This window comes from Centroberyx gerrardi, chromosome 9 (genome assembly GCF_048128805.1).
Source record: "Centroberyx gerrardi isolate f3 chromosome 9, fCenGer3.hap1.cur.20231027, whole genome shotgun sequence".
Classification (NCBI taxonomy): Eukaryota; Metazoa; Chordata; class Actinopteri; order Beryciformes; family Berycidae; genus Centroberyx; species Centroberyx gerrardi.
The window spans coordinates 2156337-2169897 of record NC_136005.1 but is presented as its reverse complement, the minus strand read 5'-3'; the positions used below and the strand labels follow the sequence as shown (position 1 = coordinate 2169897).

The following is a 13561-nucleotide window of genomic DNA, read 5'->3' as shown; positions in this document are numbered from 1 at the left end:
TCCTTTCTCGGACCACAACGGTGTTACAGTACCTTTGATTAACATAAAAACTAGGGGTGTCACGATTTCGATTCTAAATCGAAAATCTATCGAAATGAGCGTTCGATTTCGACCTTCAAAATCACAAGCAGGTTCGCGATTCTCCCAGTATTTTTTTTCTCTCCACCCCTGCCTACTTGCATGCGTCTGAAGAAAAAAAAACAACACTTCAATGACGGCACAGCGTAGCTGCTAGAGAGCGCCCGTTCTATATTTCACTATAGCGCCCAAGAGCGCCCGTCATTTTTAAATCGTTTAAAATGTACCAAAAACTGAAAATCAAGTTATCAGCTTTGTTTTATATATACTTCAAGTTGTCATCGATGAACCGGAACCGGAAAATACTGTATATCCGGTGACACTGAGACGTTTGATTTCCCCGGGTTTAGTCGTCCTCCACCGGTAACGTTAGATCTAAAAATGGCTTCGCCAGCTAAGCGTCACGCTTTTAAAACCTTCTGGAAGCTGTCAGATTGTGCTGTGAGACAGAACCTGACCCGCCGTATGTAGTGGAAAGTTACGAAGACATTGTGAGTCGGAAGTCTTTTGATGGAAATCGCTTGTTCTTGCTCGATAAAACAAGACACAAGATCACCTTCACTAAACAGCGGGACCTACCTGCTCTCACCGCTGGAGACGGACGCTGTTTTCCAGGAGGCAGAGTGCCGAAGAGTCGGTAGGAGGACTGGCCGGGTTGCTGCGACTTTTATCCATATAAGTTTGGCGACTTTTTCCATATTTGTTTGGCGACTATTACTGTCTGATCTTATTACTGTGTGGGCTGAAGCGCTGGAGGTTTTGTATGCATTTTGAAAGCTTATCGTTAGCCAAGATAGGAAGGATCTGTTTTGTTGTCATACTGTGAATGTTGACACTGAAGTGAGGAGACGCCCTGAATCGCCTTGCCATGTATTTGGTACCAAATTAAAGGGAAAGTTGTGTTTTTTAAACGGAAAAACTTTGAAAACATTTGGCCTTAGTGTGGTACATTAAAAAAAATAAAATAAAAATATGGCAGTTATATCACACTTGATACCATCTTTTTAAAGAAGAATTTGAAAATGTAAATGACATTTGTCAGGGCATAAAACCAATGATCTGTTGATCTTTACGAATCAAGACTCGATAGTCTAACAATGGCATGGCTGTCAGTGCTAAAAAAAAAATGTTTAAATCGAAAATCGAATCGTGACCTTAAAATCGAAAGTCAAATCGAATCGTGTATTTGGAGAATCATGACACCCCTAATAAAAACACACCCGCCTCCAGTGGATTTGTTTGTGATGAGAGGAGACCGGTCCATCCGAATAGGGTGGCCAAAATTACTAACGAATAAATCCCCATATTGGTCCACTTGACGCAGCCACGTCTCCGTGAAATCAAGAAGGCAAGTCTTGATGCAGCGGATTGATGTCACAGTGGGAGCAAAATATAGGCTCAGTATCTCGTCATAACGAGAAACTTTTCTCGTTATGACGAGATCTTTTTCTCGTTATAACAAGATATTTTCATGTTATAATGACATATTTTCTTGTTATTACGACATACCAACTTATCTCATTATAACCAGAAACGTTTCTCGTTATAATGACATACCAACATATCTCGTTATAACAAGAAACTTTTCTCGTTATAACGAGATGTCAACTTTTCTCGTTATAACGAGATATTGATTGTGTCTGAGTCAGGATGAGTTGAGTGAGTCTGATTGTTGCTGAGTTGTCTCATTCCATGAGTCTGAGTCAACTTGATTAAATCGTGTAAATGAGCCATTCTCAATTTCTCCTATGTCCATAGGCTGTTTTCTCATTAGGCTATAGATCTTTTTCTCATTATAACAACATTTGAAAGATTCTTGGTATCCCATTATAACGAGAAACGTTTCTTGTTATAATGAGATAAGTTGGTATGTCGTAATAACGAGAAAAGATGTCATTATAATGTGAAAATATCTTGTCATAACGAGAAAAAGATCTTGTTATAACGAGAAAAAAATCTTGTTATAACGAGATACTGAGACGATTTTTTTTTTCACTGTGACATCAATACGCTGCCGAAAGCTTCCCGAAAGAATGTTAAAGAAAATGTTAACGATCGCGAACGCAACAAACAAACAACTTAGCGAGCTGCCCCGAGTTGCACCTGTATGCGAGCGCCCCGGAGATAACATCCAACAGCTTTCAGTTTTGAGGTTACGTCACCTGAAAGCCAAGCCTAGCTTAGTTTAGATTATAATGAAATGAATGTGCGTCTATTATAGTATGCAATAGCCTACTTTGATGTATGTATGTTATCTACATAGTTTGAAAGTTGACAATTGCAGTTTTCTCTTCAGAAATTAAATGAAGCAGTAGCCTACTTTTTTTTCTAACCTCTGTATTATATATCAGTAGTTCTCAAACCTGATCCTTGAGGCCAAGAGTACTGCTGTTTTTTTTATCCTACCAGCAAATTAATTGCATTTGTTACAGGTCCTGAATGAAGCACTGGGCCCAAACTGGTGCAACACATTTATTTATAGGGGGGTTACCTGTGCAAAACATTTAACACAGTGGTCAGCAATGCTCATCATCTCTTCGTGGCACTAGCTCTATCTCTGACCTCTGAACTTCCCTGTATATACTTGAGCTTAGAGTCTTGCTTTACACATACACTCAATGGACTTCAGTTATTTTAGCCATCTAGTACGCCATGCTACCAACATTTACATGTTTAGGCTGCACCTTGACATCTTCTACATAACTCAGAAACAACACTGAACATATATATCAATAAACACATTTTAAGTTCCATAAATGTATCTTGCTCAGTTAACTAATTCAAAACATCACATTACACATTAACCTCTATTTACAGGATGACCTAGCCAGTCTAACTAGCCCTGCTACCCATTATATCTGCTGGCAGGGAAATACAGTAAACCTAGCTTTCCAACCTATGTTTCTACAGGCTTAACATTACAGGTCTGACTTGGCTGGCTAACTGCCTGTATTCTAGCAATATTCTTACTTTTAAACACTCTGAACACAAATAACATCTACAAGACACAGTAAAATGCTATTAACAAAACACATGAACATTTCACAGACTTTACCGAATCAAAATGGCTGCTAGCGCTAACCCTGCTAATCGTCAATGCTAATATTAGCCCGTGAATCGCTAATGCTAACCGCTAGCGCGAGTTGCTAATGTTAATCGCTAGCGCGATTCACTTATACTTTCCGCACATACTCACATCCCGGCCCCACACATTCAAATTCCTTTTGTATCCGACCCCAATCCAATGTCCATAACACTTAAGAGTTTACTTTTGTCACCATAGCAGTTCTTACCTGTGCAAAACATTTAACAAAGTGGTCAGCAATGCTCATCATCTCTTCGTGGCATTAGCTCTATCTCTGACCTCTGAACTCTGTATGCCGCGAAAGCGATGCGTGCTAACGGCTAAACTCAGAGCGCCCTCTGCTGCCCTTTTACTGTCCTAGCACAGACACATATAATAGTCTTTTTTCTGCCACTGGCGCAAATGACAATAAATCCTCACAATGTCTAGGCTATACGTTTTGAAATGGGGGGGGGGGGGGGGGTTGAAACCCCTTATGGGCCACACATTCACCTGGCGTCCCAGGTGTAAATCGGCCTCTTATTGTCTTTCAGTCCCTTTGTTCATTGTCTAGGTTTTGTATTTCTTTGTGTATTGTTTCCCTGTCTAGTTCTTTTAGTTCCCCTCATGTGTATACCATATTTCCTCTAATAGTGGCCTGTAGTCAATTAAAAGCCGGGTCTCCGATAATGGCCGGGGCCGTCGTCGACACGAACAAATAATGGCCGGCCTCAAATACAGGCCTGGGGAAAAAACAAAGGAAAAAGACTAGGTCAAAACCTAGTGTATGGCTGGACCGTGTCCATCTCCTCTCTCCGCCGCTGTCCTCTCCACCGTGCCCACGGCCCGCATTGATCCTCCCGGTCCAAGCCCCGGACGCCCGGTGACGCATCAGCATCGGGACCCCCGCCGAAATCTCGGCCGGATCACCGGGAACACATCGGCGCCCAGCTTCAGTTAGCTTCAGTTAGCTTCAGCTTACATGCAAACAACGGTGGATACCGGTAAACTCCTGGTGCCTGTTTGTAACTGTAGTTTGTAGTAACGTACAAGTGCCACAAGACGGCTCGGCCGGCGGAAGTCTCTGGAGCGTGCCGTCGTCGATTACCGTAATTATCGTAATGCATCGCAGTAACAAAAAAACGTCTACCTAACGTACCCCAACAGAAGCAGATCAGAAAACAAGGAAGCTTCGTACTAAAATATGAGCAAATATACTTATCAAACAGAGGGAATTAGAAATAAAGGCCTGTCTCTAATATAAGCCTGCTTCCAATAAAGGCCTGGTACCCTCTGCAGTTGAGGTAAATAAAGGCCCGGGCCAATATTAGAGGAAATACGGTATTAGTCTTGTTCCCCAGTCAGTCTCTGTCGGTTCATTATTTTCTGTTATGTGTCTGTTAAGTGCTCCCGTCTCTGTTTACCTGTTGTTTCCTGCACCCGTTATATTAAACACTGAGTCTTGGGGTTTGATCACTACCTGCCTCGCTGTCCTGCATTTGGGTCCTCACCACACCTCATCGTGACACTTATTAGATGGCTTAAATGAAAACCAGCAGGGCTCTGGGTCCGAGGACCAGGATTGAACCACATATGACATAAGTCTATATTAGCTGAAAAGGTTTATTTATCTACTCTTGTTCCAACAGCAAGAGGAAGGAGCTGATGGACAGTATTAAACTGTACAAGCCCCCAGTCAGTTCTGTGTCCCAGGCTCGGGTCCTGCTCATCGGACCGGTGGGAGCTGGGAAGTCCAGCTTCTTCAACTCCATCAACTCTGTGTTCAGAGGCCACGTCACCAGCCAGGCCATCGCCGGCAGCTCTGGCACCAGCCTCACCACTCAGGTCAGTTCCTGCTTCTTACTGACTTCCATTTGAGGAGTTTGGTTTCAAAATGAGAATTCACCATCTCAAAAACCTGCAGCCTGTTGCACCAGTTAAACTTAAATGTCCATTTCAATGAACAAGATTAGGTAGACCTAGTGCAAGGTGACCACTGATGTCTGGCCTCCTCTTGGCTTTCACACCATAGTATAATAGGCCCTACATGTTCTGTACTGCCCTCTGCATTGTAGTGATATACTATAAGTGTGGTGGCTTCCTTACAGCATCTGAAATCATAGGATTGTCTTAAGTGTGCGTCTGTGGATGTCCTTCACACCTATCGGACACTTATCTATATTTGCTTTAGTGGTGAGAAGGTAAACAGGAAGAAGGCAAAAATAGAATGGAATAACAAGTGCGGCTATCTATAAAGTCAAAGTGAATTATGTTGAAATGAAAAGGGATCAGTTATCTGTGCCTTGTAGTAAAGCTTTTCATTAGTTTTTGCAATAAGTTGTTGACATCAGTAACTGGGGAATAATGTGAGTGGATGTAGCGATCATCTGTCTGTGCACATGACTGATGGATATCTGACACGATCAGCAGCTACCTGTAGCTTCACTCTGTCTTACTGCTTGTTAGCTAACACTCCTAATGAGTCATTTTGTAGTCTGTTTGGCAGCCTGTGTTTTTTAGTTAGTAACATTAAGTCCACTCCTCTCATGCCCTGGTGTGATGCGGTCAGCAGTCAGAATCAGAACGAGGGACAGACAGTACCCATCACAAAACCACAAAAATAAATACTTACCTTTTTGTTGTCTGATAATAATTATTCACCATGATGTAATACAGGGATAAAAGTAACAAAATCACTCAAAATCTCAAAATGCCTGCAAAACTCATTTTTGATCTATTTTGGCTCATTGCCAACAATGTGTGGCGACATCCGATGGGTTCTCAACCTCCTTGGTTTTCCCAGACCACCACACATATAAGTGGCACTGTGTACAATTTTAAGGGTTCCTGAGTGCGTGTAAACAAACATTTTGATATTCAATTCAATTCAACTTTATTGTAACACTAACAGTGCAAACAACGCAATATCACGTATACCACCACAACTGTGTAGGTCTTGACGCCACTGGTCCCAAAGGCCCGGCAAAAACACAATTTTCTCGCTTTCTGCCTGGTTATGAAGCATTTGGGCTGTAAATTGGCATGAATGAATACTGAAAATCAGGGTTTGTGGCATTTTAAATAAACATTGTATGACCAAAGAGACCAAATATTGCTTTAACAGTCTGTAATATCACAAAGATGTCTATCCAGACGGGACTAAAATGATCAGAGCACCCTTGAGTTCATCAAGACACAGCAGGTGTTTGGGTAAGGTTACAATAAATTACCTGACCTCCCCTACAGAAACTAATCCCATCTGAAGATGGCTATAGTCTGGTTTGAACGTAAATTCTTCCTAAATTTACACCTTACTAAAATTTGAATAGTTGCATCAACTGAAATAGTTACAACATAAAACTTACACTTACACTACATGGCCAAAAGTATGCGCACATCCCTTCTAATTAGTGGATTCAGCTATTTCAGCCACACCCATTGCTGACAGGTATATAAAATCAAGCACACAGCCATGCAGTCTCCATAGACAAACACTGGCAGTAGAATGGGCCGTACTGAATGGAAGCAAATCCCTGCAGCAATGTTCCAGCATCTAGTGGAAAGCCTTCCCAGAAGAGTGGAGCTGTTATAGCAGTAAAGGGGGGACCAGCTCCATATTAATGCCCATGATTTTGGAATGAGATGTTTGACGAGCAGGTGTCCACATACTTTTGGCCATGTAGTGAACCTAATTGTAAAGTCTTCTGTAAAGTAGCCATTAGCAAAGTTGATTTGATAGATGGGAAAACCTGAAGGACACAGAGGAACAAATAAAGCACGGTTTGTGTTGGCACCATGAAAGTAGATCACTGAACTGATAAAGAACCTAAATACTATCTATCTATCTATCTATCTATCTATCTATCTATGTCCATCAAGGCTAAAATCTAGGTCATTTTATTCTCAGTTTACATGGTAACACTTGGCCTCCTCATCCGCTTGCATGGCATTGCCTTCCACCGCTACACCGCCGATAGTCTACTTTATCTGTCAATAAAACCCAATGACTTAAATAAATTAGCCATATTATATCACTGTTTAGCTGATATACAGGACTGGATGCCTCAGAACGTTCTGCTGGTAAACTGACAAAACTGAAGTTCTTGTTATTGGCCCTGAATGCATCTCTTTAACAAATAACATCAAGGCTGCATCTAAAAACTTTCATTTCAATTTTTCAATCCAAGTTTAAACCTTAAGCAAAATTCCAAACAGTTAATTCAGTCATGTTAGGCTAAGTCATATTGCCAAAATTAGATCAGTCCTTTCTGTCAGTGACAAAGAAAATTATACATGCTGTTATATCCTCTCAACTCGACTGCTATAATGCCTTATATACTTTTCTAGATGTTTTCTCGACATCTGTCAAGGGGAGAGAGCTCCGGTGTCCCCTTGCCCCTGCCAGTGGCACTGACACTGACACTGACACTGACACTGACACTGACACTGACACTGGCACTGACACTGACACTGGCACTGACACTGGCACTGCAGCATTGTGCTTCTTGGCATCAACCTCATCAGACCAATTCTTTTTGTTTCTGAAAGGTCTGGCTCTTAGAGCTGGCAGCATTGCTGCGGTGACATGTTGCCACTTAACAACCTTTTTATGGTTGGTGATACCTGAACTAAGGCCACCAAACAATATCTCTCACCTCGCCTCCACCTCCCAACAGGCTGTATGCAGCCATTCTCATAGCAGTCAGGCTCATGAAGACTTTGTTTTCCTCTGTGGTTAAAATACAATTTATGGACCTTGTTCAACATCAAAATGTGCTCTGTGCAACCCACCCAACATGATCTCATAAAAAATTGTGAAATGAGCAAGGAAGAAATCTGAAACGTGATTTACGTGCTCTGGACAAGTTATGTGCATTTTGTACTTTAAAGCTACACTAAGCGGTTTTCTGACCACTAGAGGGTGACAGAAACCACAACACATTTGTAAATAAGCCCACAGCAAAGCTGCTGGACTACGGAAGCCCCAAAAGACAAACCTAGTGAAGGACCGTGCATAAAGGCCAATAGCTAAAGTAAACGTACCTACGGAGACTTGTCACCAGTTACCAGTCTCGCTTCGACAGATTTTCCTCCCGCTGAAGGTCACATGTCCCACAATGACAAGTGAAGAGGCAAGTAGCAAGTTTACTAGTTTAACAAGTTTACTCCCTCGCTTCATCGATTCTGCCATTACAAGAATTTTTTTTAGGAATGGGAGGGGGAGAGCGCCGCTTTTAAACAGCAAGGGAGGAGACAAGCTAGTTTTAAAAAAATGAAATCAAATCACACGTTACAGAGTTATAAAAAGAGGCCTTACTCATTCACTTTCCCCACCCACAAACCAGAGATTCACCAGCGACCTTCCAGCCACGAACCCGCCACTCTAACCTCTCCGCTTCTGCTGCCCCAAAAAACTTTTCAACAGCACTGTGATACTGATAAACTTCACCACTTTGCACCCCACAGTTTCGCACCTACTCAGTGAAAGCTGGACGAGAAGGACAACCTCTGCCAATCATCTTGTGCGACTCCATGGGATTGGAGGAAAGCACGGGGGCGGGGCTTGATGTGGATGACATCAGCAGCATCCTGAAAGGTCACATTCCAGACAGTTATCAGGTAGAAGTTCCTCTTACATTTCTCTATTAAAGCTTTTCCTTGCTTTCAACAGAATATTCAGTGGGTTGAAGGAAGCAGCCTGCACACTGACAAAAAATACAGAAGAGGCAAAAAAGTGGCAAAAAAAAAGTGCACAAGTGCAGTCAAACTTTTGCCACTTTTTTGTTGGGCACTATGTAAATAAATATTTTCCTTTTTTTTGCATCTAAGGAGCCTCTTCTGTATTTTTTGTCAGTGTGCGGGCGACTTCCTTCAACTCACTGATTATTTGCTTATCCTACGCATGTGGCAGTTGATTTGCTCACAGAAATCATCTTGTTTGTTTCTATGAAATAAATTGTCTTCGTCTTTCCCGTGTACGGCTCAGTTCAACCCCTCTGCCCCTCTGCATCCGGAAGCCCACGCCTATCGCAAGTCTCCAGGCCTTAAGGACAAGATCCACTGTGTGGTCTACGTCATCGACACCTGCAAGGTCTCCATCTTGCCCGCTAAGCTGGAGGAGAAGCTGGTTGCTGTCCGCAGAAAGGTCAACTTAATGGGTCAGTCAGTCATACCAAAGGACCACAGTCCACAGAGTTCGGTCAACATTTGAAAAAAAAGTCTCTGGATATTGGAAGAAGTTGCATGCAGTTGTAAACACATTTATTTGGCAGCAGAAGCGGCCACAAATCAAAATTTCTACTTTACAGAGGTTAAAGACATCAGGGGGCCAAGGGGTACCAAACTTCCAACTATATTATTGGTTAAGTTCGGGCCCATCGTCTACAACACGCTTGCGGTATGGCGCTCGGTATGCCAAGAAATAAAAATTTTAAATAAATGGCACACAGCTAGAAACACTCCCCTATGTTAGCTCTTCTCATCTGTCTTTTTCTTTAGTCTTGCCTCACTAATATTTTGTTTATTGTTTTTTGTGATCAAATTTGTATTTCATTTCTTTACTGGGTGTAATGATAATAAATCATATACACATACCAGCATGTATCACATTCATATATGTCCATAGATTACATCTCCATAACGCATTGTTGCAGACAGTGTAGTTCATATATATTTTGTTTTTTGTTGCTTTGTTTAATGTATGTATATCTTGAATATTGCATACTATCACCTTGAATAATGCTGGAGGAAAGTAATATATGGTGTATATTGGGGAAGGTGTAATGTCTACGGCTATGTACTAAGGTATACCAAACAGAACTGTTCTGTTGATCCTTGTTTTTATGTTTAAATCATTAAAAAACAATTGAAAAAAGTCCCACATACTTTTACAAAAGACATATATGTATACTCTTACAAAATATCAGAATGAGTCTGTATGTTGTCAGAATCAGAATCTCTTAAGTACAATACATGCACAGTATGTATATGTCTACGATAGAAAACAAACAAATGATGTTACACTTCAAAGGATAGTAGCTAACTTAAGTCCTTGGTTGACAGAATGGTAATAATTCTACATAACTAGATACACTGTTTTTTCAGAGAAAGATGTTCTTCAGGTAATTATTTTTTTAGTGTTTTGGAAATTAACTCTTTGTGTTCTGGTGTTGTTTCCAGGGATTCCCCAGCTGGTCCTGCTGACTAAAGTAGAAGTAGCCTGTCCTGATGTGGCAGAGGACCTGAAGAACATTTATAAGAGCCAGTACATTAAGGACATGGTGAGATTTATTTCAAATTTACCTTCAGGGTTTTATTCTGAAAAAGTAAATCTTTACCCTAAATTTCCCAAAGTTCATCTCAGTTGTTTGATGATTTTTGTGTTATTAGTTCTGGCACTGATGAAGCGATAGGTAGACATAATCCAACCTGAAGCTAGCTGTCATCACTAGACACTAGAACTGTCAGCACTTAACTCTCTGAGATATTTGATTCCTTGATAAACTTCATTTTCAGTGCCTGAAGTAAGCCTTGCATGGCTCTCTTCCTATTTTGACAATTTCAGTATTTTTCTCAAAAAGCACCTTGTACCTGGAGTCTACTAGAGTCTACTATGTTTGTGATATTTTTCAGCACATGGCACTTCTGTTTGTTTTATTCTGTTTGAATTGATTTCCCTGTCAGTTATTTTCTGTTATCTATGCAATTCAGCTCTGAACTAGGTTTTCCCACAGCGCAGCCGAGGGCAACACGAGGCAATTCAGATCAGTCAGTCAGACAGTCAGTCAGTCAGTCAGTCAGTCAGTCAGACAGTCAGTCAGTCAGTCAGTCAGTCAGACAGACACCTGTCGCTTTGTGAGATGATGCGCTTCCTCAGATGGCCTCCAGAGGGCGTCTTTTACTGTGAGATGCAGTGTTTCCCATACAGAGGCACAAAATCAAAAGTTGGTCAGTGTATAGAAATGGATCTAAATCGATCGCTAATGCGCCTGATGTCGCATCACCTCATGTTTGTCATTTGGAGATGCACAGACAGCAGACCTGCAGCACTGAACTCAATCCACAGAGTCTCCAGTGTGAAAACAACAGTGAAACTTAAAGCTACACTAAGCGATTTTCCGACCACTAGAGGGTGCTACACATTTGTACCTAACCCACAGCAAAGCTGCTGGACTACAGAAGCCCCAAAAGACAAACCTAGCAAAGGACCGTGCATAAAGGCTAATAGCTAAAATAAATGTACCTACGGAGACTTGTCACCGGTTACCAGTCTCGCTTTGCCAGATTTTCCTCCCGCTGAAGGTCACATGTCCCACAATGACAAGTGAAGAGGCAGGTAGCAAGTTTACTAGTTGAACAAGTTTACTCCCTCGCTTCATCGATTCTGCCATGAACGAGAATTTTTTTCAGGAATGGGAGGGGGAGAGCGCCGCTTTTAAACAGCGAGGGAGGAGAGCTAGTTTTTAAAAAATGAAAAGCTGCTGAATGGGTCGGGAGGAGCTTCGAGTCGGTCCGAGTTTGACAACAAGCTTTAGAAAAGAGGTGAAAACAACAACACAGCTGGCCCGTGTGTGGCTATTTGTTTATATCATTACGTCTCATTACGTTTAACATTCCACAATTTGCTCCAAACTCACCTGTGTAACACGTCTTCTGCTGCCCTACAAACTTTAACGGTAGGTAACATTATTATCTTGTGGTATTTAAGTAATGTTAGTGGAATTAGGTAATTGAACCGTGTCGCAGTGCTTCAGTGCAGAGAATTGAACACACGCGCCGTGGGTCTGTACAGGATCTGTGCTTGTTTGTGTTTGTTTCCTTATTTTTTTCCATTTCATTTGCACAAACTGGATTTTTTTCTCTTCCTCCTGTGTATTATAATTTCAGATGTGCAAATAAATAGACTAAGCCAAACTAAACTAAGCTAAACTAAGCTACAGTAAGCAGTGTTGTAGTACTTGAGTCCTGGACTGAAATACTGCTTGAATATTAATGACTTAACATAAACTGCCCTAACCTAAATGTCCAGGCGGTGGTTTTGTGGTTTTGTGTTCCAGGTGCAGGAGGTCAGCGCTCGGCTCGGCGTGCCGCTGTCCTGCGTTGTTCCGGTGAAGAACTACTGCGAGGAGTTGGAGTTGGACCTGAACTGTGACATCCTGCTGCTCAGCGCCGTCCTCCAGATGCTTCGCTTCGTCGACAACTACTTTGATGACATCAGTGACCGATTCAGCAACCTGGAGACAAAAGAACAGGAAGGCTTCTAGCAACTGATAACTAACCCTCTGAGTCAAAAATGTAATAAAGCCAGATGTTGTCATGATTTTTTTTTCCTGATAATGTAATACTTTTTACATTAACTGGCAATTATTACTTTACAAGGGGTGTAACTTTTATTACAATATCAGATGTTAATACATTATCTGGCAATTTATTCCATTAACAGGCTTGCTTACATTTTACACATTTAGTGATGCATTTTATTACAAATTGAGAAGTTATTACATTATGCTACATTTATTGCATTATCAGTTACTATGAGGATGCAGGGTTATTCTTTACTGCAGCATGACTACGCAACAGCTTGTTAGAGAAATAACCTTTTGGCAGTAGGGCTTAGATCATTTTGTATCCTATCATGTATAATTTAGGCTGCCAAATACCTTTCAATTAGGAGAATTAGTTTTTTCCTATAATCTCTAGGTTTTGCTTTACTTATTTTCCTTAAAGATTATGCAAACTGACTCTCAAATGGTTGACATCAGAAATAGTTACACTACCAGTCAAAAGTTTGGACCCACCTGACTGAATGTTCTATGTTTTTTATTCTCTTAAAGTCATTTTGATCTAAAGGCTTCTGCTTAAATGCTTGAAATTAGTTTCTTAGACAAATAGTGAAGTTGATCCTATGTATGAATTTCTTTCCAAAGCCTTTGCCTTTCCATCAAGGCAAAGAATCTAAAATATAAGATAGTTTTGATTTGTTTAACACTTTTTTGGTCTCTGCATAATTCCATTTGTGTTATTTCACAGTTTTGATGTCTTTACTATTATTCTAAAATGTGGAAAATAGTAAAAAATAAAGAAAAATTTGGTGTCAAAACTTTTGACTGGTAGTGTATATAGTAGACTATATCTAAACTTTACCTTGTTTAGCCTGGAACTGAGATTTTCTGGCTGCTGTAAAGCATTACACAAATATGCCACATTTCATACTTGTGTTACCCATGCTTACTGAGGTCAAACTGTATCTGTGCATCATGTTAGAATGTCTTGACTGCAGGTTTGAAGGGTTATAATACAGTTATTTACATACGTGTAGCATGTTTTGCTGCCATCCGTACTATTGTTAGCTGAAGATATTCATGGATTTTTGAGATAAATCATTTCATGTCCTGTTTTGCTGTTTAGTAACAAGCTCTT

At 40.9% G+C, this 13561-nt stretch overlaps 1 protein-coding gene across 1 annotated transcript in view; it reads left to right on the top strand.

Annotated features, from left to right (window-relative positions):
- The window catches only part of LOC139928865 (interferon-induced protein 44-like), a 32681-nt gene extending 19650 nt beyond the window's left edge, over window positions 1-13031 (top strand). The window contains exons 4-8 of the mRNA XM_071921553.2: window positions 4792-4987; window positions 8609-8761; window positions 9129-9300; window positions 10322-10422; window positions 12199-13031. Coding sequence (XP_071777654.1) covers window positions 4792-4987; window positions 8609-8761; window positions 9129-9300; window positions 10322-10422; window positions 12199-12405 — 829 coding nt within the window. The 3' untranslated portion in view covers window positions 12406-13031. The remainder of the gene's footprint in view (window positions 1-4791; window positions 4988-8608; window positions 8762-9128; window positions 9301-10321; window positions 10423-12198) is intronic.
- The last annotated feature ends 530 nt before the right edge of the window (window positions 13032-13561 follow it).